At 37.4% G+C, this 22,936-nt stretch overlaps 2 protein-coding genes across 2 annotated transcripts in view; one reads left to right on the top strand and one right to left on the bottom strand.

The window, feature by feature from the left end:
* LOC148952195 (very-long-chain (3R)-3-hydroxyacyl-CoA dehydratase hpo-8-like) overlaps positions 1-5,327 on the top strand; it is a 37,804-nt gene extending 32,477 nt beyond the window's left edge. Inside the window, exon 3 of the mRNA XM_089089150.1 lies at positions 5,094-5,327. Coding sequence (XP_088945276.1) covers positions 5,094-5,327 — 234 coding nt within the window. The remainder of the gene's footprint in view (positions 1-5,093) is intronic.
* Git (ARF GTPase-activating protein GIT1) overlaps positions 1-22,936 on the bottom strand; it is a 497,129-nt gene that overhangs the window by 116,463 nt on the left and 357,730 nt on the right. The window lies entirely within an intron of this gene.

Here is a 22,936-nt window from a genome sequence, read left to right as displayed (position 1 = left end):
ATTCATCTTCCCTTCAAGGAATAAAAATCAGCCTTGAAAGAGAATTATACTTTTCTTATTCCAAAAATTAGTTTTCTGTCTTAGGGGCAACTTTTTAATATGTCTACTAAGGAAGAAGTAAAAGATACCTTTTTTTTTTTTTTTTTTTTTTTTTTTTTTTTTTTTTTTTTTTTGCAATAAGAGAACAGCTAAAGTTTAGAGGGTACGTATGATACCGTTCCTTACCTCACTAAAAAAACGCAGAAAATAGAATCACGACCTCTTCAGAATCACAAATATGAATGGCTTATTAAAGTAGATGGCAGCATTTTTCAAGCCGCGGGAAAATGTTCCTTTGGATATTTAATTTTTACCATTTATTACTCTAAGAAAAATATTTTGGTAATGGGGCTAGGGAAAACTATATATACAGGTTTAAGTGCACGAGATAATTTTTTTATTTTTTAGACCAGGGCTCTTCGTATAGAAGGAGTTGTCGTAGAGACTTCGAAAAGGGCTCATTCAATTGGGAATTGAAGGTGCTAGTGCCCTTTTTAATAGTCGAAAGGGATCGGAAGGCAACCAGGGCACAAGGTTTATATAGAAAGGTCAATCGTGTAAACTTCGGTGGCGAAAACTCCGGAATGAGCTCATTTGATTGAAAATCAAATGTTCTAGGGCCCTTTTTAATATACAGAGTTATTGGAGGGTAGATAGCCCCCCCCCCCCACGCACGAAAGTGATTGGAGGGCATCAGTCAAAAATTAATGGATGGAAACTAACCAACCCCCCTCCCCCGCCCACCATTTCCCCAAACACATCCAATCAAAATTTTTAGATAGCCATTTTACTCAACGTAGTTGAAAGGTCCGGAAATTATGTCTTTGAGGTTTACAACCCCCCTCCCACTCAAGGTAGGGGTTACAAGTTATGCCCTGGGGGTACATAAGGTATATGCAGAAAGGGTGATCGTATAAACTTCGGAGGGGGCTCATTGCATCGGCAATCAGAAGTTCTAGTGCCCTTTTTAAGATTCAGAGTGATCAGAGGGTGGACCCCCCCCCCCCCACCCCGGATTTTTCCTAAATGCATCTGATAGAAATTTTGAGATGGCCATGTTTTGTCTTAGAAAATTCGAAGAGAGTTCATTCGATTGGCAAATTGAAAGTGCTAGTGCCCTTTTCAATAGTCTAAAGTGATTGGAGGGCAACTAACCCCCCTCCCTCGCCCACCATTTCCCCAAACACATCCAATCAAAATTTTGATATAGCCCTTTTGTTCAACGTAATTGAAAGGTCCAGAAATTATGTATTTGAGGATGACCAACCTCTCCCCCACAGCCCTCAGGACAAGGGTTGTAAGTTATACCCCGGGGCATATAAGGTATATATAGAAAGGGTGATCGTATAAACTTCGGAGGGGTTCATTGGATTGGTAATCAGAAGTTCTAGTGCCCTTTTTAAGATCCAGAGTGATCGGAGGGTGGATACCCCCTCACACCTCTTATTTTCCTGAAATGTATCTGATAGAAATCTTGAGATGACCATTTGTTGTCGTAGAAACTTCCAAAACAGCTCACTCGATTGGAAATTGAAAGGGCCAGTGCCTTTTTAATAGACGAAAGGTATTAAGTGGAAACTTAATTCCCCTCCCACGCCCACCATTTCCCCAAACACATCCAATCAAAAGTTTGAGATAGCCATTTTGTTCAACGTAATTGAAGGTCTGTAAATTATGTGTTTGAGGTTGACAACTCCCCCCCCCCCCCTGCAGCAACCATTTACCCAAACACATCCAATCAAAATTTTTAGATAGTCATTTTGTTCTACGTAGTTGAATGGTCCGGAAATTATGTCTAAGGATTACAACCCTCCTCCCACTCAGGGTAAGGGTTACAAGTTATGCCCTGGGGGTAAGTAAGTTTTATGCAGAAAGGGTGATCGTATAAACTTCGGAGGGAGTTCATTGGAATGGTAATCAGAAGTTCTAGTGCCCTTTTTAAGATTCAGAGTGATTGGAGGGTTGATACTTCCCCATACCTCGTATTTCCCCGAAATTCGTCTGATTTAAATTTTGAGATTGCCATTTGTTGTCGTAGAAACTTCGAAAATAGCTCATTCGATTGGAATTTGAAAGGGCCAAAGCCCTTTTTAATAGTTGAAAGCGATTGGAGGGCAACTAACCCGCTCCCACGCCCACCATTTCCCCAAACACATCCAATCAAAATTTTGAGATAGCCATTTTGTTCAACGCAGTTTAAAGTTTTAGAATTATTTCTTTGAGGATGATAACCCCCTCAGAGCCCACGGGGCAAGGGTTGTAAGTTATGCCCTGGGGGCATATAAGGTATATATAGAAAGGGTGATCGTATAAACTTCGGAGGGGGCTCATTGGATTGGTAATCAGAAGTTGCAGTGGCCTTTTTAAGATTGAGAGTGATCGGAGAGTGGATACCCCCCTCATACCTCGTATTTCTCGATACACTTCTGATAGTAATTTTGAGATGGCCATTTGTTGTTGTAGAAACTTCGAAAACAGCTTATTCGATTGGAAACTGCAAGGGCCAGTGCCCTTTTTAATGGTCGAAAATTATTGAAGGGCAACTAGTCCCCCCCCCCCACGCCCACTCTCACATTTGCTCATTATGTTTAAAAAACTAAATATTGCCTTAAGATTAAATCAAAATGCACTGTGTTAATGCTAATTTCCAATTAGGCATCTCAGCAGTAGTCGAAAGTGATTGGAGGGCAATTTCCCCAAACACATATAATCAAAACTTTGAAAAAGCCATTTTGTTCAACGTAATTTGAAAGGTCCGGAAATTATGTCTTTGAGGATGGTTTGTGATAGAAATTTTGAGATGGCCATCTGTTATCGTAGAAACTTCAAAAACAGCTCATTCGATTCGAAATTGAATGGACCACAGCCCTTTATAGTCGAAAGGTATTGGAGAGAAACTAACCCCCCTCTCACGCCCACCATTTCCCCAAACATATCTAATCAAAATTTTGTGATAGCCATTTTGTTCAACGTAATTGAAAGGTCTGGAAATTATGTCTGAGGATGACAACCCCCCACAGCCCTCAGGGCGAGGGATGTAATTTATGCCCTGGGGGTGATCGTATAAACTTCGGAGGGGGCTCATTGGATTGCAAGGCAGAAGTTCTAGTGCCCTTTTTAAGATTCAGAGGGATCCGAGGGTGGATACCCTCCCCCCCTCACACCTCGTATTTTCCCGAAATTCATCTGATAGAAATTTTGAGATGGCCATTTTTTGTTGTAGAAACTTCGAAAAAGGCTAATTTGACTGGAGATTGAAAGGGCTAATGCCCTTTTTATTAGTCGAAACTGATTGGAGGGCAACAAGCCCCCTCCCCATGCCCATCAATTTTTAAAACACATCTAATCAAAATTTTGAGATAGCCATTTTGTTCAGCGTTGTTGAGAGGTCCGGAAATTATGTCTTTGACATCCCCCATACCTTCTCAAGACCAGAACATAATTTGCACTTTACTGAAAAAAATGGTTGTCGATTGTCAGTTTAGTATACGTTTACTGACTGATATATATTCCTTAAAGTTTTAATAATATTTTATTTATTAAAGTAAAAAAATTGAAAACGTTTTAAACGTATTTTGTTTATTTAGATCCTACAATAAATAACCGGGCCAAACTCAAAATGAGCAAAAATTAACATGAGTAGGGCTGACAACCCCCATGCCTTCTCAAGACCAGAACATAATTTGCACTTTACTGAAAACAAGATACATTTAATATGTTTTTACCTTTTTTTTCTTGTCTAAAATGTTTTACTAGATATATAAAGGGGGAAGTCCTCCCCCTTCCGCAGCAATTACAGCGCGAGTGTCTGGTGCCCTTTTAAAGAGTAACAAGAGATTGGAGGGCAAGCAGCCCTTCTCGCAAACCCATTCATTTTCCAAACGCATTTAGTCAAAATTTTGAGACAGCCATTTTGTTCAGCATTGTAGAACGGTCTATCTACTATGTCTTTGGGAGTATTAAGTATATCAACCTCCCACAATTATGCAATTGCGCATTATGCTTTAAAACTAAATACTGCTTTAAAATAAATCAAAAGGCATTGTATTTATGGTTGCCAATAAGAAACCTTAGCAATATATCGAGGACGACTGAGGGTATTAAGTTGGAGCTTTTGGGGACGCTACTATTACTGCTTCTGCTCTTATAATTTAAATAAATAAAAAAAGTGTAAGTGTATCCAGGTTGTCAAAGAGCATAGAAAGAATCTTTCGGGAATGATATTAAGTTTTATTTTTCACGTCAACTTCAGAAGGTATAAAATTAAATTAAAAAATACTGTTTGGGTCAGGATTTAAAATTCTTGAAAAATTTTCTCCAACATACAATTTAGCAACCCATACTTTGGATTCTAATAAAAAAAAAAAAAAATTAATGAAAAGATATATGATATTATTTTGTCCATGAAAAAGACTATGTCAATAAAGAACAAACAGAAATTAATTTAAAAATCTTTTTCCACAAAACAAGTTTTTCAAAGAAAGGTAAAGAGCTCCAAGATACATTTCCATTAAACCAAACAATGTACGTTTGAAATGTTTTCACCTTTCTTACTTTCATAAATGAAAAATTATCAAAACCTTAAGGAAGAAATGTCAGTATATGTCAATTAAACTGACAATCCACGGTCATTTGTTTGTTGTTGTAATTTTTTTTTCAGCAAAGCACAAATTGTGTTCTGGTCTTGAGAAGGAATGGGGGTTATCAGCCCTATTCATGTAAATTTTTTCTCGTTTTGAGTTTCACTCGGCTATTTATTGTAATTCCTGTTCGTTTTCAGTTTTATTTATTTATTGATAGTGATTTGTGTTAGTTTTGCGCTTGGAAAATTATTAGACTTTATTTTTGCTCATTCTTGGCTAAATGGAGCTCTTTAGTTTTCTTTGAAAAACTTGTCTTGTGAATTTTTTTTTTTTAATTAATTACAAGATAAACTGATCCCGGATTTCTGATAGAAGTCAGGGACTGAATTCATCTACCTATTATTCTATTATTAATGGTCAATTTTCTCAGCGGCACTCTTATGACGCCTATTTGATTATGATATTTTTTAGATTTTGCATTCGCTGTTTGGTATGGTATCGACAAAGACTGGAGTTGTCCTACCCCAAGTGTTTTCCAGAGTGTTTGTTGTCTGGATTGGGCTCCATTATTGCCATGCTAGCAAATCTTCAATTGGACTCCCTCTAATACTCATAGCTTGGTCCATTACAGAGATTATTAGATACTCATTCTATTTCTTTGCACTTCTTGGAGACACTCCTTATTTGCTTAAATACCTGCGGTAAGTTTATATTATAAAGAAAAACAATTACATATTAAAGACATGTTCATTTTTAAGTCATTAATTAAAAAAAAATTTCCACAAAATAAGTTTTTCAAAGAAAAGTAAAGAACTCCATTAAACAAAAAATGAGCAAAACTAAAATCAAATAATATACCAAGCGTGAAACTACCACAAATCAGCATCGATAAATAAATGAAATCCAAAACGAACAGAAATTACAATAAATAACCGAGTCAAATTCAAAACGAGCAGAAATTAACATTAGTATGGCTCAAAATCCCTATTCCTTCCCAAGGCCAGAACATAGTTTGCACTTTACTGAAAAAATACAAATGAATGTGCATTGTCATATTAACATAAGTTGGCCTATGCCTTCCCAAGGCCAGAACAAAATTTGCACTTAACTTAAAAGACATAAATGTTTTTACTTATATAACTTTAATAAATCAAATAATATCAACATTTTGATTGCTAAATATCAGTATATGTATATTACACTGACAATGCACACTCATTTGTATTTTTCCAGTGAAGCGCAAATTATGTTATGGCCTTGGGAAGGCAGAGGGGTTTTAAACCCAAATTATGTTAATTTCTGCTTGTTTTGAGTTTGACTCGGTTAATTATTGTAATTTCTGTTCGTTTTGGGTTTCATTTATTTATAAATGCTGATTTGTGGTAGTTTCACGCTTGGTAGATTATTTGATTTTATTTTTGCTCAATTTTTGTTTAATGGAGTTCTTTACTTTTCTTTGAAAAACTTATTTTGTGGGAAAATTTTTTTTATTTAGTTTCTGTTCGTTTTATATTGATATTGTCTTTTCAGGGAAAAAGAAAATAATACTTTAAATCTTTTCGTTTTTTAAGACTTTATAGTTTGGCCTGCTATTCTTATGCCAGAGAAAAATTTTCAGCAATTTTTAACAGCATACACCCTTTTAAAAATCTGGACACAAATAGTACTGTTTAATTTAGTTTCGCAACTCCTCTATTTGACCTGTAATGGAAAACTTGATACCATTCGCAAAAAAATCTGTTTACTTTCTTTGATAGCTTGGATACACTTACGCTATTTGGATTTGGTGAAATTTTAAGAGCAGAAGTAGCCCCGAACGTTTGAAGCACAGTTTATATACTTAGCAGTATGATCATACCCTATCTCACCCATTATAAAAACCTGGACCAAGGTGCGAGTGCTCCAGAGAACGTTTTTGCAGATATAAACATAAGCGGCATTAGATCTTTTCACGGGTAGACAAGTCAGATTTCTCTTGGACATGAAAGAAGTGGAAACCCGCTATTACGAATAATGCACTGTGTAACCATTTTTCATTGATTGACGGAAACAGACTAACCCGCTAATGTAGAAATAAGTGGGAGGAGCTTTTTGTTCGTACCGAGAATGAAGACCAGAAATGTTCTGCGATAAACTTACTGGATAATTCTATAAACTGTGGTTTGAACATAATACCCTCAGTCGTTCTTGGGTTACTGTTGAGATACCTTATTGGGAATTAGAATTAAAATAGTGCATTTCGATTTCATCTTAGGTCAATATTTAGTTTTTAAACATATAAAACTTTGATATTAGAAAGACTAAAATATATTCTATAAATCATATAAAACAAATTTCCATATATACCTTATATGCCCCCAGGGCATAACATACAACCCTTGCACTGAGGGGTTTATCATCCTGAAAGACCTAATTTACAGAACTTTCAACTACGTTGAACAAAAAGGATATCTCAAAATTTTGATTGGATATGTTTTGGAAAATGGTGGGCGTGAGAGGGGCGTTAGTCGCTATCCAATCACTTTCAACTACTAAAAAAGGCACTAGCCCTTTCAATTTCCAATTGAATGAGCCCTTTTGAAGTTTCTACGACAACGCTTTCAATAAAAACTTTATATGCCCCTAGGGCATAACTTACAACCCCTGCCCTGAGGGCTGTGAGGGAGGGGTCGTCATCCTTAAAGACCTAATTTCCAAAACTTTTAACTACGTTGAATAAATTGGCTATCTAAAAATTTTGATTGGATGTGTTTTGGGAAAAGGTGGGCGAGAGAGTTGCCCTCAAATCACTTTTGACTATTAAAAAGGGTACTAGTCCTTTGAATATCAAATCGACTGAGCCCTTTTTCATGTTTCTACGACAAACATTTCAATAAAAACCTTATATGCCCCCAGGGCATAACTTATAATCCTTGCCCTGAGGGTTGTGGGGAGTGTCCTCCTTAAAAATGTGTTTTCTCTCTGGAAGTCAACTACCCTGAACAAAATTTCTATCTCAAAATTTTTATTGGATGTGTTTGGGGGAATGATGGGTGTGGAGGGGGGCTAGTTGCCCTCCAATCACTTTCGATTATTAAAAAGGGCGCTAGTCCTTTGAATTTCCAGTCGAATGATCTTTTATTGAAGTTTCTACGACAACGCCTTCTTTAAAAACCTTATATACCCCAAGGACATAATTTAAAACCCTTGCCCTGAGGGATGTGGGGGAGTTTCCTCCTCAAAAAAATATTTTCTATCTGGAAATCAACTAAGCTGAACAAAATGGCTATCTCAAAATTTTGAGTGGATGTGTTTGGGGGAATCAAGGGCTTGAGGGGGGGGGGGCTTGTTGCACTCAAATCACTTTCGACTATTAAAAAGGGTACTATCCCTTTGAATTTCCAATCGAATGAGGCTGTTTTGTAGTTTCTACGACAACGCCTTCTATAACAGGCATAACTTAAAACCCTTGCCCTGAGGGTGGGGGGGAGTGTCCACCTCAAAAACAAATTTTCTATCTGGAAATCAACTACGCTGAACAAAATGGCTATCTCAAAATTTTGATTGGATTGTCTTTGGGGGAATGATGGGCGTGGGGGAGGGGGCTAGTTGCCCTCCAATCACTTTCGACTATTAAAAAGGGTGCTAGCCCTTTGAATTTCCAATCGAATGAGCCTGTTTTAAAGTTTCTACGACAACGCCTTCTATAAAACCTCATATGCCCCCAGGGAATAACACACAACCCTTGCCCTGAGGGTTGTGGGGGAGTGTCCTCCTCAAAAACATATTTTATATCTGGAAATCAACTATGCTGAACGAAATGGCTATCTAAAAATTTTGATTGGATGTGTTTGGGGGAATGATGCGTGTGGGGGGGGGGGGCTAGTTGCCCTGCAATCACTTTCGACTATTAAAAATGGTACTAGCCCATTGAATTTCAAATTTAATGAGACTGTTTGAAGTTTCTACGACAATGCCTTCTATAAAAACCTTAGATACCCCCAGGGTATAACTTAAAACCCTTGCCCTGAGAGCTGTGGGGGAGTTTCCTCCACAAAAATATATTTTCTATCTGGAAATCAACTACACTGAACAAAATGGCTATCTCAAAATTTTGAGTGGAGGTGTGTGGGGGAATGATGGGCGTGGGGAGGGGCTAGTTGCCCTCCAATCACTTTCGACTGTTAGAAAAGGGTACTAGCCCTTTGAATTTCAAATCGAATGAACGTTTCTTGAAGTTTCTACGACAACGCCTTCTATAAAAACCTTATATACCACAGGGCATAACTTAAAACCCTTGCCCCGAGGGTTGTAGAGAAGTGTTCTCCTCAAAGACACATTTTCTATCTGGAAATCAACTACGCTGGACAAAATGGATATTTCAAAATTTTGATTGGATGTGTTTGGGGGAATGATTGGCGTGGGGGGGGGGGATAGTTGCCCTTCAATCATTTTCGACTATTAAAACGGGCACTAGCCTTTTGAATTTCCAATCGAATGAGCCTTTTTTGAAGTTTCTACGACAACGCCTTCTATAAAAACCTTATATGCCCCCAGGGCATAACTTAAAACCCTTGCCCTGAGGGTTGTGGGGGAGTGTCTTCCTCAAAAAGATATTTTCTATATGGAAATCAACTATGCTGAACAAAATAGCTATCTTAAAATTTTGATTGGATGTGTTTGGGGGAGTGATGCGCGTCGGGGGGGGGGGGGGCTAGTTGCCATCCAATCACTTTCTAGCCACTCCAGTTTCCAATCGAATGAGCCCTTTTCGAACTTTCTATGACAACTCCTTCGATACGAAGTGCCCGGGTATGGAGAAAAAAAAACAAAACAACAACACATTGTTCCCACATCTTTTTTTACTTAGGAAGCGCTAGCGCGCTGCCTATGATACCTATACATTATAGGCTTATAAATGTACTAATTTTAAAATGCTAAGAAATTCTTTTTAAATTGATTATCACTAGCAAAACTGCTGAAGTTGCGCTAGATAGGCTGCCTAGGTAAAGAACGATGTTGGCATAATATATATATTTTTTTTTCTTGGTCTTAGACCAGGGCACTTCGTATCGAAGGAGTTGTCGTAGAAACTTCGAAAAAGGCTCATTCGATTGGAAATTGGAGTGGCTTGTGCCCCTTCTAATAGTCGAAAGTGATTTGAATGCAACTAACACTCTTTCCACGCCCACCATTTCCCCAAATACATTCAATCAAGAATTTGAGACAGCCATTTTGTTCGGCATAGTTAAAAAGTCTGGAAATTATGTTTCTGAGGATGACACTCTCCCTAAATCCCTCAGGGCAAGGTCTATAATTTATGCCCAGGGGGCATATAAGGTTTTGTTTTTATAGAAAGCGTTGTCGTACAAACTTCATAAAAGGCTCGTTCGATTGGAAATTCAAAGGGCTAGTGCCCTTTTTAATAGTCGTAAGCGATTGGAGGGCAACACGCCCCCCTCTCACGCCCACCTTTTCCCCAAACACTTCCAATCAAAATTTTGAGATAGCCATTTTGTTCAAAGTAGTTGAAAGTTCTAAAAATTAGGTCTTTGACGATGACAATCCCCCCACCCATAGCCCTCAGGGCAAGGGTTGTGAGTTATGCCCGGGGGGCATATAATTTTTTTTATAGAAACCGTTGTCGTAGAAACTACAGAAAAGTCTCGTTCGATTAGAAATTTAAAAGGGTATTACCTTTATTAATAGTCGAAAGTGTTTGTAAGGCATAAAACACCCCTTCCACGGCCACCATTTATCCAAACATATCGAACCAAATTTTGGGACAGCAGTTTTGTTCAAAGTAGTTGAAAGATTCAGAAGTTATATCTTTGAGGATGACACTCCCCTACAGCCCTCAGGGTAAGGGTTGTAAGTTATGCCCTCGGGGCATATAAGGTTTTATTGGAAGCTTTTTCGTTGAAACTTGAAAAAGGGCTCATTCGATTGAAAATTCAAAGGGCTAGTGCCCTTTTTAATAGTCAAAAGTGATTTGTGGGCAACTAACCCCCTCCCCTCGTACACCCACCTTTTCCCCAAACACATCCAATCAAAATTTTTAGATAGCCATTTTGTTCAAGGTAGTTGAAAGTTTTAGTAACTAGATCTTCGATGATGATAACCCACTCAGAGCCCTCGGGGCAAGGGTTGTAATTAATGCCCTGGGTGCATATAAGGTTTTTATAGATGGTAATGTTGTAGAAACTTCCAAAAGGGCTCATTCGATTGGAAATTAGAAGGGCATTTGCCCTTTTTAATAGTCGAAAGTGATTGGAGGATAACTAACACCCCTCTCACACCTACCATTTCCCCTAAGACATCCAATCAAAATTTTGAGAGATCCATTTTGTTTGATGTAGTTAAAAAGTCTCGAAATTATGTTTTTGAGGATGACAGTCCCCCCACCGCTCTCACGGCAATGGTTGTAATTTATGCCCTGGGGGCATATAAGGTTTTCTTATAGAAAGTATTGTCGTAGAAACTTCAAAAAGGAATCATTCGGTTTGAAATTGAAACGACTAGTGCCCTTTTTAATAGTCAAAACTGATTCGAGGACAACTAACCCCCCTCTTACACCCACCATTTCCCAAACCCATCAAATAAAAATTTTTAGATAGCCATTTTGTTCAACGTAGATGGAAGGTTCGAAAAGTATGTCTTCGAGGGTTAGAATCCCCTCTACGGCCCTCATGGCAAGGATTTTAAGTTATTCCCTGGGGCATATAAGGTTTATATAGAAAGCGTTGTAGTAGAAACTTCAAAAAGGGCTCATTCGATTGGAAATTGAAAGGGCTAGTGCCCTTTTAAATAATCGGAAGTGATTGGAGGGCTACTAACCCCCCTCTCACGTTCACCTTTTCTCCGAAGACATCCAATCAAAATTTTGAGATAGCAATTTTCTTCAACGTAGTTGAAAGTTCTGGAAATTAGAACTTTGAGGATGACCCCCCCCCCCGGGAAAGGGTTGTAACTTATGCCCTGGGGGCATGTAATGTTTTTATTCAAAGCCTTGTCGTAGAAACTTCAAAAGGGCTCATTCGATTGGAAATTGAAAGGACTAGTGCCTTTTCTAATAGTTGAAAGGGATGGGAGAGCAACTAACGCCCCTCTCACGCCCACCATTTCCCCAAACACATCCAATCAAAATTTTGGGATAGCCATTTTGTTTAAAGTAGTTGAAAGCTCTGGAAATTAGGTCTTTGAAGATGACAGCCCTCAGGGAAAGGTTTGTAATTTATGCTCTTGGGGCATATAAGGTGTTAATAGAAAGTGTTGTCGTAGAAACTCAAAAAGGGCTCATTCGATTGGAAATTGAAAGGGATAGTCCCCTTTTTAATAGTCGAAAGTGATTGAAAGATTTGACATTTTTATAGTAAAGATCGATGTGGGTACAATGTATTATTATTTTTTTTTTTTATTCTACTTAGACCAGGGCAATTCGTATCGAAGGATTTGTCTTAAGAACTTCTAAAAGGGCTCATTCGAATGATCCGAAGAACGACTGAGGGTATTATGTTCAAACTTTCGGAGTTACTTCTGCTCTTAAAATTTAACCAAATCAAAATAGCGCAAGTGCATCCAAGCTATCAAAGAAAGTAAACAGATTTTTTTTTTTGCGAATGGTATCAAGTTTTCTATTCCAGGTCAACTAGAGGAGGTATGAAACTAAATTAAACACTACTATTTGTATCCATATTTTTAAAAGGGTGTATGTTGTTAAAAATTGCTGAAAATTTTCTCCAGCATACAAATAGCAGGCCAAACTATAAATTCTTAAAAAAAAAGAAAAGATTTAAAGAATTATTTTCTATATCCCTGAAAAAAACTATATAAATATAAAACGAACAGAAATTAATTAAAAAAACCTTTTCAAAAAAAGTAAAGAACTCCATTAAAACAAAAATGAGCAAAAATCAAATCAAATAATTTAATCAAAACTTTACAAAATTTGCACTTTACTGAAAAAATACAAATGAATGTGCATTGTCAGTTTAATATACATATACTGATATTTAGTAATCAAAATGCTAATATTATTTGATTTATTTAAGTTATAAAAGTGAAAACATTTATATTTTTTCAGTAAAGTGCAAATTATCTTCTGGCCTTGGGTTGGCATAGGGATTTTGAGCCCTACTCATGTTAATTTCTGCTCGTTTTGAGTTTGGCTCGGTTATTTATTGTAATTTCTGTTCGTTTTGGGTTTCATTTATTTATCGACGCGGATTTGTGGTAGTTTCACGCTTGGTAGATTATTTGATTTTATTTTTGCACATTTTTTGTTTAATTGAGTTCTTTACTGTTCTTTGAAAAACTTATTTTGTGGAAAAAGTTTTTTGAATGAATCACTTGAAAAAGAAGAAAAAACATCACACATGAAACCAATCATTGCATCAATACGTTCAAGAGAGAAAAAACATAATAAAGAATTTGTAGAGAAATCTCTGCACCATGTAGAGAAATATCATGTAATAAATTACATGATGTTGATGGAACTAGTTATAAAGTTTAAAATCTATAAAGAATAAGGCACAGTCGAAATACTAAAGCTTATTGCGCAATAAACAAGTGTCGGAAATTAAACATAAACTGCAAAACGATATAGTTGCGAAATCGAAGTAATAAGAGAGGAGAGAGGGGAGGGAGATTTATATCTATGACAAGAATACACACTCAAAGAAATACGTCAGAACGATAAAATAGATTAGGAGAGGTAACAATGTATAAAACAAACATACAGTAAGGGTGGAAAAGGATAAAAAAGGAGGAGAAAGGATAATAATTTAAACATAAAACACAAATTAAAAAGGCAAAACTTCAGTTACTGAAATTAAATAACGACACAAAGAAGTAAAAAACTATACGTAGTGTAAAATGATTTAAGACATAAACGCAGTAAAATCCGGTCAGAAATGAAGAATGAGAACAAGTAAGGAGGGAGAAATCCATATTAAGTTGATCAAGTATTAACGTGTCCAGGGAGGAAGATCAACTATTGAGAAGCTCAGTAGCAAATGCTAGCGAACTTTTTTAATACCCTTCGTTGCCGGTGATAGTTGGGGAATAAATAGGGAGGTCTCGGTTTAACGGGAATTAACCAATCGTATGATTCCTTTCAGAGATTTTGGGCAACTTTTTTCGGTCCGGCAATTAGCTAACGCAGATTTTACAAAACTTCAACAGACATCAGTCTTTTCTCTTTTGGAAAAAAGGGCAGTCGAACTTATTTACGAGCTTGTAGAGGGCGAGGGAAGAATTCTTTCTCCTTAAGGGTTAGAACATCCTACCTATAGAACATTAGAAGCGCGAACATCTTACCTAAAGTGACTAGGTTTAGTTAACTTGATGAGCTTTATACTAGACACAATCATCTCAGGTTAACTTGCATAAAATCAGTGGCAGCAATTGACCAAAATATAGGAGGAGGGGAGGATTTTTTCATTTTTTTCTAAATGAAGACAAACAAAAAGGTTTGTTTTCAAAATCTAGGGGAGGGGGCATTTTTTTAGTCTTTTTAAATGAAAATACAAGAAAAGGCCCCTGTATAAGGTAGGACTGGGTGAGAGTTAAGATAACTTTTGCAAAGAATACTTGATTTGGTAGAAGTTACTTTGATGCTTAAATTACTGGCTACCTCAGCCACAGCCTCGAGTAATTCAAGGGGGTTCCTTTTTATATTATTGTCGAAAATTTCCAGGATACATAAATCGTCCAAAAATTTCCATCGGTTGGGGAAATCATTATCAAGGTTGTTAATATTACCAGAAACATAAGTGGGCATGAAGGAGCACCTTGTGGAACACCACAGCAGATAGGGAAACTGGCAGAGTAAACGTGTTTATGTTAACCTATTTGCAGCCTACTAGAAAAAAAAAGAAGCTAAAATTTTTACAGAAAAATAATTGATCTGAAATTCATTTAGACTTCTTCAAGTTAAAATACTGTGGTCAGCTTAATTTAAAGCTTTTTGTAGGTAGAGGGAAATAATGTTGATCCAGACATTTGATTTTTAACGGCTTTTTAGAGTCAGTTTAATGAGCGAGTGTGCTGTTGTAGCTTCTTTAGGTTACTGAGCTTCTGGAATTCAATATTTGAAGTTGTTTTTTTTTTTTTTTTTTTTTAGCTGTTCGAATTTGAATTTCGCACTCGCAATTTAGCGCCCTCGAAAAGCAAGGAAGTATGAACCCTCTAAAGCCATGATTCCTAACGTGGGACAGAGGCCCCACAAATGGTACATGGCAGTATTTTCGGTGGGTCATGGGCAGGACGTGCACACTTCGGCTGACTATACTTCAGACTAAAGTGAGGCAGGTGTTGTACAATAAAGCTCAAATTATCTATTATTAAAATAAATGACAGTTTTAATTGTGGGATCTAAATAAAAAAAAAATCAAGACTTTGAAATTTTAATGGACATATGTTTTTTTTTTCACTGCACAAGTTTTGAGTTCCTAAAAAAACAAAAACTAAAACTATTAGTGGTGTGATTAAAAAAAGAGATGAATTCTTCCTCATTCGGCTCTCAATATTTTTATATTTTTCGTATTTGCCTCTTAGTATTTTTGCGCAATAGATTTTCCTCAATAAAATATCCTTGTTTAAAAAGATAATTTTTTGCCTATTAGCTTCTTCAAGGAGTCGTTAACATAAGTCCCCTTATTCAAACAAACTTAATTTCCTTCTTATAAAAATGAAGCGTAAAGTTGTCTTCTATTAAAATTTGGAATAGGAAGTAATCTGTGATCAAAGATTCAAGATTGTCACAAATTAGTGATTAGACTGTAAGTATGTTGCAGTGTTTTGGGAACGGTTTATTTGGACAAGGGCGGATTGTAGAAGACTACAGTTGACAGAAGGCTTTTTCACAGTAGGCCGTAGAACCTTTCACGCTAGCAAAACTTAAGACTTTACGCCATGGTATGTAATCTAATGGAGCAAACTTTGTCTGTAAACGTAGGCAGTGCCAAGTACGCTTAAACTCTACACAAAACTTACGTTGCATAAATTTATCTTACGTTATTTCACAGTCAATATAGCAGCAACGAAATTGGTGAATAATTAACAATTTTAGATGCTGAAAATGATGGTTTTATGGTTTTTTATTATGGTAGTGGAAAAGGACTTATTGAAGTACGAAAGTTATATCTAACGTAATGTAAGCCCTTAGCATAGTAAATTAGGTATGTGGTGTGAAAGCCTCTTAATGGTAAATTCTACCAGGTGGAAGGAGAGTTGAGAGAACTTGTGCAATTGTGCAACTGATAAGTGTGTTGTTAAGTCTTATAGGGTTGGTGAAAATTGCCTAGTGTGCAAATTAAGCTCCCACCCTTCGTGGTCGGTATATTCAGAGTCTTTCTTAAGTGGACTTGTGGCAAGCATAATCCATTTTTGTAGAATTGACATGACCATCCAAAAAAATATTGGTTATTTGATCCTTTTCGTGTAGAACATTATGCGCAAAAGGTAGAGTAGCCAATGGCAAAGTTAAAAAAAGGAACTTATCATGTTGAGACGGCAAATGAACTGATTTAATACGTTCATCTTGGAGCTAATCTATTTTGTTGTTCATTCGTCACTGTTTGCTGATATATTTATTCTTTTCTCTGCCCCGAAATATGACAGTTGACAAGCCTCACGTTAGTCAGCAGAAAAAAGACATCGGAAAAACTGCACCAAGCGTTGAGCTGATAAGAAATAAGGCTTATAGTTTCTAATGTGTTACAACCAGCTAGTAAACTGTTTAAAAGGAAAAAAGGGTATCTACTCATTTAATAGGTAGCCTTTATTTTGATTCTTATCAATCAATTTTTTACTTTCTTTTCTTTGTGACTTTTAAAATACAGTAAATCGGCAAATCAAGAGATGTGTCCAACACCTGTCATCCTTTTTTTCATTCAGTCGAATAATGCTACCGAAATTGATTACACAAGGTCGATATAATAATGATTGCAAGACGCAAGTCTGTATTTTAAGCTGATAAATCCGTTTTGCAGGCTAAAGGTTACCTCACGACCCTCTCTCCAATGAGTAAGATTTGAGCTTAATAACCTGTTTTGCGGTTGAACCCGATTATATGTTTGACTGGTGTGCGCTTATGTATTTTTGCAAGTGCATTTTTGTATTTGTTATGTACACATAGTTTGAATCTTTGAATTACTAACTGAAAATTCTTCAAAAGCATTTGATGTTTGTGATAGACTGCTACTTCTTGAGTTGGAGGTTGTGGATCTCTCCTGTTTCAGAGTTGGGTAGATTTGTACTCATTAATTAAGTTTCACATGCCCAGAAATTTCATTTTGGGAAAGAGTCTAACATTTCGAGGGGGGGGGGGTTCAGAGTCACTAAAATAAGTGAAATAGCAACGTTTTTATTTGGATTTGTCATTACTTATGCAAGGCTGAAGTTCTTGTTTGCTCAGATTTTACAAAATTAACAACCTTGGACTGAAGTTCAAAGTATTTCGTGATTGACCATAACTTCTTGGCTTTGGGATTTGGTATTATAACCCATTAGGGTTATAATCACTAAGGAGGGTGGGGGTGCAACCCCCCCCCCCACCCCCACCCTCCGAGATTGAGAAACGATGCTCTGTGAAATGAATAAATGTGGACTTACGTATGTTTGATCCAAACATCTTCATAGCTCTTAAAGAAATAAGGCACAATAACAATTCAGCGAGAATTCGTTAATTTTCAGATTCTGAATTTGGACCAGCTTTTATTGCTTTTAATTAAGACTGTTTTATTGTAGTTTCATCTTGAAAGACTTCATTTAAATCCACCAAAGATGCCGAAGTAATGTTAATATGATCAGTATGCTAGTTTGAGCCCGCTTTTATTACTTTCAGTTCTGTAGGCTTCATTCTAGTTTCTTCTCGAAGAGAAGCTTAATCAAAGTCGCAGAAATATTGTGCATGTCTTGGCATTCCACGCTTCATGCATATTTGTTTACTGTTTACCTGTGTTTTTCCCTGTCAACTAAGCCAATTCTTTTTATTGTAATTTTTTTCCTATTTGTAAAAACTTAAAGTTTCGACTTTTTGGGCAGAACTCTACTAAACAAACATTTGTGGCAATAAAATGTAAGGAGTGAAGCGGCTCAATAGTAACCGAAACTCTGAAAAATGGAATTTTGATATCAATAGATACATCAAAAGAATTGGCTTGTTGTGCTGATTCCAAATATATAAGATTCATTAATTTTAGTATTACTTGTCAAAAGCTACAAGCCTGAGAAAAGTTGCGTGATTTTCGAAAAAGAGGGGAAACGCCCCGTAAAAGTCAAAGAATCTTAACGAAACCACAACGTCAGATTCAGCGTATCAGAGAACCCTACTTTAGAGGTTGCAAGTTCTCATCTGCAAAAGTGTGGAATTTTGTATTTTTTGTCAGGAGAAAAATAACGGATGCGTATATTTTCCCAGGGGTGATCGCATGGAACGAATTATCGATAATATATAGGGGCAGGGCTCATTTGAACGGAAATCAAAAGTTCAAAATTTTGAGATTGGCATTTGGTTCAACGTAGTTGAAAGGTCCAGTAACTGTGCTTTTGAAGATAAATTGAATCCCCACAGCCCCTGGGGAAAGGTATGTAAGTCGTAACGTTTGCCGATTGTTTACGTAAAGTATTTTTTATTCGGACAATTATACAGACATTTTTCGAGGGGGGTTGAATTTTATGTTTGGGGGGTATTTTCCACGGGGAGCATTTATCCCGGGGAGCCGGATTCCCCAGGATAAAAAAAAAACGATCAAAAATTAAATAAAAAAGCAAGTTTTTTCAACTGAAAGTAAGGAGCAACATTAAAACCTAAAACTATTGTAAACGTACAGAAATTATTACCTATATGAGGGATGTTGCCCCCTCTTTAATACCTCGCTCTTTACGCTAAAGTTTGACTTTTTGTCCCAATTCGTTAAGAACGACTCGTGAAATACAATAGTCATTTATTTAGGACAATATGAAGATTTTTTTTTAATGCTAAAAAAATTTAGTGTGAAGAGCGAGGTATTGAGGCGGGGCCCCCCCCCCTCATATATGTAATCATTTCTGTTCGTTTTAAGGTTTGATGTTGCTCCTTACTTTTAGTTGAAAAAAATGTTGTTTTATTTAATTAGTTAATAAATTAAACCTAATATTTTGGTATGGAAAATTCATTCCAGTTTAGTAACGTTATATGCAGTGATAAATATTGCGAAACCAAAGGTTAACTGGCTTTTTCATACACAAAATTTGTTCCTCCAACTTTCTAGCCCCGTCTAGTTAAGCTGAAAGTTGTCTCTTTTAGGAGTCTGTGATTATAAATTAACGGTAGTAGGCTGCAGGTAAAAAAAAGAAAGAAAGAAAGAACGACAAGAATGTTTTTCGTGGAGTAGATTCAACAAAAATTTCTCTGCTCCTTTTTAAATCCTTGGCACCTCATTGTCGATTTATTAAACTGGTAGGCTATGCGCCATTTTCTTGAAAAACCAAAATAGATTAAGAGTTAGCGTGCTTGCGTTGGCTGAGTAAAGGGCGAGGTGGCTCCCCTGTTTTTTAATTTTATTTTATGCGATTCTTTTTTAAGTTTTTTTTTCAAATTAGTCGAAGTAAAAAGTTATTTGGAAAAAAGATTAGTTGTTTAAAGACAATCAAAGCTGGCCAAACGATAGTACTTAGTCTCCTCAATAAATAGAAACCCAAATCACGTCTTCAATAGGTCTCTTGCAATATATATATATATATATATATATATATATATATATATACATTAAGGAGTGTTGCCAGTCGGTAACATACCATTCAGTTAACGACTGGAATTGGTCTAAATTCGGTGAAAGTGTATGTTGAAGCAAAATTACAAAGAAGGTGATTCAATTTGTCTACAATCATTTACCAGTCAAACACATTATCCAATATAAGAAGAGGGTCGAGGCAAAACAAAAGGACTAGTTTCCTTGTGTTTCATCTAGGAAGAATCTTATTTCCAGCAATTCGACAGACGTGCAAGAGCATGCACTGCAACAAATACTTGACAGACATCGATTGGCTTAAGTAGAGAGCTATCTTATACTCCGAACATGACCACGTGGTTTATGGTTTTCTCAGTGAGAATGAAAAAACAGGAATTTTCTCACTTAGAAAACCATAAACCACGTGATGCTGTCACGAGTCAGAACACCTGTGCTGTCGACCTCAATTCACCTATCGTGAATCAATAATTCCCCTTAGAAACAACAAATTAATTTTCCCTTTCTTGACAGATCGATCAATCAATGACATCATCTGTCAGACTTTAAAAATTTTCGCATAGAAACATTTCTCCAGGAATAGATCCAAAATCATTAATGTCTTTGCCTCGGGAACAGTTCTACTGGTCGAACTCCAAAGGATATTAATAACCAAAGGCCATGGAAACAATTAGGCAAGAAACATCTTAGCGATGAATTGTTTTAGCGCGCGAGAAGGTTTCATATTAATTTGAAATGCGTTAACACAGAGATGCCAATAACAAAGGAACACGCTGAATTTGCGTTTAGGGATTATTTGGGCGAAACCGTTTTAGACAGGTTATGGAACTATTTCGGCGAAACAGATAGAGACATTTTAAAAGAAGATTTTTGAAGAGATTTTAGAAGAGAATTTAAAGGTGAAACTCTGTGGTCGTTATAATACACAAGTTTCATTTGAACAGTGTTGTGAGGTCCTCTAACCCAACCCCAAAGGGTTCCAATCCTCCTACCCCAACCCCGAAGGAAGCCCCCGGTCCTCAAAGGCCCCCCCCCCCCCAAGCTCCCAAAGGCTCTCCACCGGTTCCCCAAATGTCCCCCAGGCCCCCAACTGTCCCCCCCGGACCCTCAAAGAACCCCCAAGCTCCCAAAGGGCCACCGGCGCCCCCAAAGGCCCACCCAGACCCCCAAAGACCATCTCCGGGCCCCCCAAAGGCTCATCGAGCTCCCAAAGGACCAACGGGGTCCCAAAGGTCCTCCACCAGTCCCCAACTGCCCCAAATGCCCTCCCATGGTCCCCAAATGTCCCCCGAGCTCCCAAAGGGCCACCGGCGCCCCAAAGGCCATCCACCGGTCCCCAAAGGTCCCTCCGGCACCCCCAGTCCCCCCCCGACCCCCCAATGCCATCCCCGAAGACCCCCCAAGCTCCCAAAGGGCCACCGGCGCCCCCAAAGGCCCCCCCATACCCCCCAACACCAACACCGGGCCCCCAAAGGCCCAACGAGCACCCAAAGGACCAACGGGGTCCCAAAGGTCCTCCACCGGCCCCCAACTGCCCCAAATGCCCTCCCATGGTCCTCAAAGGTCCCCCGGGCTCCCACAGGGCCACCGGCGCCCCAAAGGCCCACCACCGGGCCCCCAATGTCCCCCCGGCCCCCAAACGCCCACGCAGCCCCCCACATGCCCTCCCCGGACCCCCAAGCCCAACCCCCGGTCACCAAAGGTCCCCCCGAGCTCCCAAAGGACCACCGGTCCTCAAGGGACCCACAGACCCTCAAAGGCTCTCCCCGAGCACCCGTCTTTCGTTGATGTGAGTTGTCTGAAATCTATGATTTGGGATGTGGAGTTTGCTACTTCAGGCTTTTCTGAGCAGGATTTCTTAGCCATTCGTAGGTGTGTGTTGACTGAAACCAATACTTTGGGATGAGTAGTTTGCTATTTCAGGCTTTTATGAGCTAGTTTTCATAGCCTTTCGTTGGTGTGTGTTGAGTGAAACTTATGATTTTGGATATGTAGTTTGCTTTTTGGACTTTTCTGAGTTGGATTTCTTAGTCTTTCATAGGTGTGTGGTGTCTGAAACCTATGATTTGGGATGTGTAGTTTGCTATTTTCGACTTTTCTGAGCTGGATTTCTTAGCCTTTCATAGGTATGCGTTGTAAGAATATTTTGATTTGGGATGTATAGTTTGCTATTTCAGGCTTTTCTGAGCTAAGGTTTTCTAGTATTTCGTAGGTGAATGTTGACTGAAACCAATAGTTTGGGATGAATAGTTTGCTATTTTTGACTTTTCTGAGTTACGTTTCTTAGTTTTTCATAGGTGTGTGTTGACTGAAACCGATGATTTGGGATATGTAGTTTGCTATTTTTGACTTTTCTGAGCTGGATTTCTTAGTCTTTCATAGATGTGTGTTGTATGAAACCTATGATTTGGGATGGGTGGATTCCTACTTTTGACTTTTCTGAGCTGGTTTTCTTAGCCTTTCTTTTGTAATTGTTGTCTGTAACATATTTTTTGGGATGAGTAGTTTGCTATTTTTGACTTTTCTGATCTAGGTTTCTTAGCCTTTCTTAGTTGAGTATTGTATGAAACCTATGATTTGGGATATTTAATTTGCTATTTCCGACCTTTGATACCATGATTTGTTTGTCTTTCTGATGTGTTTTGTTTGTGTAAAATCTTTGTTTTGTTGTTGGTTGTTCGCTTCTTTTGACTTTTCTGAGCTGGATTCCTTAGCCATTCGTAGGTGTATGTCGACTGAAACCTATGATTTGGGATGGTTAATTTGCTATTTTTGACTTTTCTGAGCTAGATTTCTTAACCTATCATATGTTTGCTCTTTCAGAAAATTATGATTTGGGAGGTATAGTTTGCTTTTTGGACTTGTCAGAGCTAGGATTCTTAGTCACTCATAGGTGTTTGTTGTCTGAAACTTCGAGTTTGGGATGAGTAGTTGGCTATTTCAGACTTTTCTGAGCTAAGGTTTCTTAGTATTTCGTAGGTGAATTCTGTCTGAAACTTATGATTTGGGATATGTAAATTACTATTTCGGGCTTTTCTGAGTTAGATTTCTTAGTCTTTCATAGGTGTGTAGTGTCTGAAACCTATGATTTGGGATGTGTAGTTTGATATTTTCTATCTATTGCTATCAAAATTCCGTTTTCTAGAGTTTCGGATACCATTGAGCTGGATCGCTCCTTACTTACACTTCGTTACCATGAAATGTTTTATTAATTAAAAAACTTTCCACAAAATAAGTTTTTCAGAGAAAAGTAAAGAGCTACTACATTAAATCAAATATGAGCAGAAATAAAGTTAAATAATTGTTCAAACGTAAACTTATTTCCAATGCCATACTAGTTAAAGTTTCAAAAAATCTGTCCCACAAGATGACACTTTTAAACTAAAAGTAAATAGCTAGCAGACTAACCAAAATATATTATGAAATAATATCTAATCATTGTACAAACTTAAAAATTATGTATTAATGTAATAGTTTATTTTAAAAACATTATATCTCCAAAATCTACAATACCTTAAAATCCCTTTCCAAAAAGAGGAAACTTATCTACTAAAAGTAAAGAGCTACTAAATCAAAGATATGATGAAATAATAACGAATAATT

This window comes from Artemia sp. Qi Xiang Cuo, chromosome 5 (genome assembly GCF_049724085.1).
Source record: "Artemia sp. Qi Xiang Cuo chromosome 5, ASM4972408v1, whole genome shotgun sequence".
Lineage (NCBI taxonomy): Eukaryota > Metazoa > Arthropoda > Branchiopoda > Anostraca > Artemiidae > Artemia > Artemia sp. Qi Xiang Cuo.
Note: the sequence above shows the minus strand (reverse complement) of the source record. Positions and strands in the feature narration are given on the sequence as shown.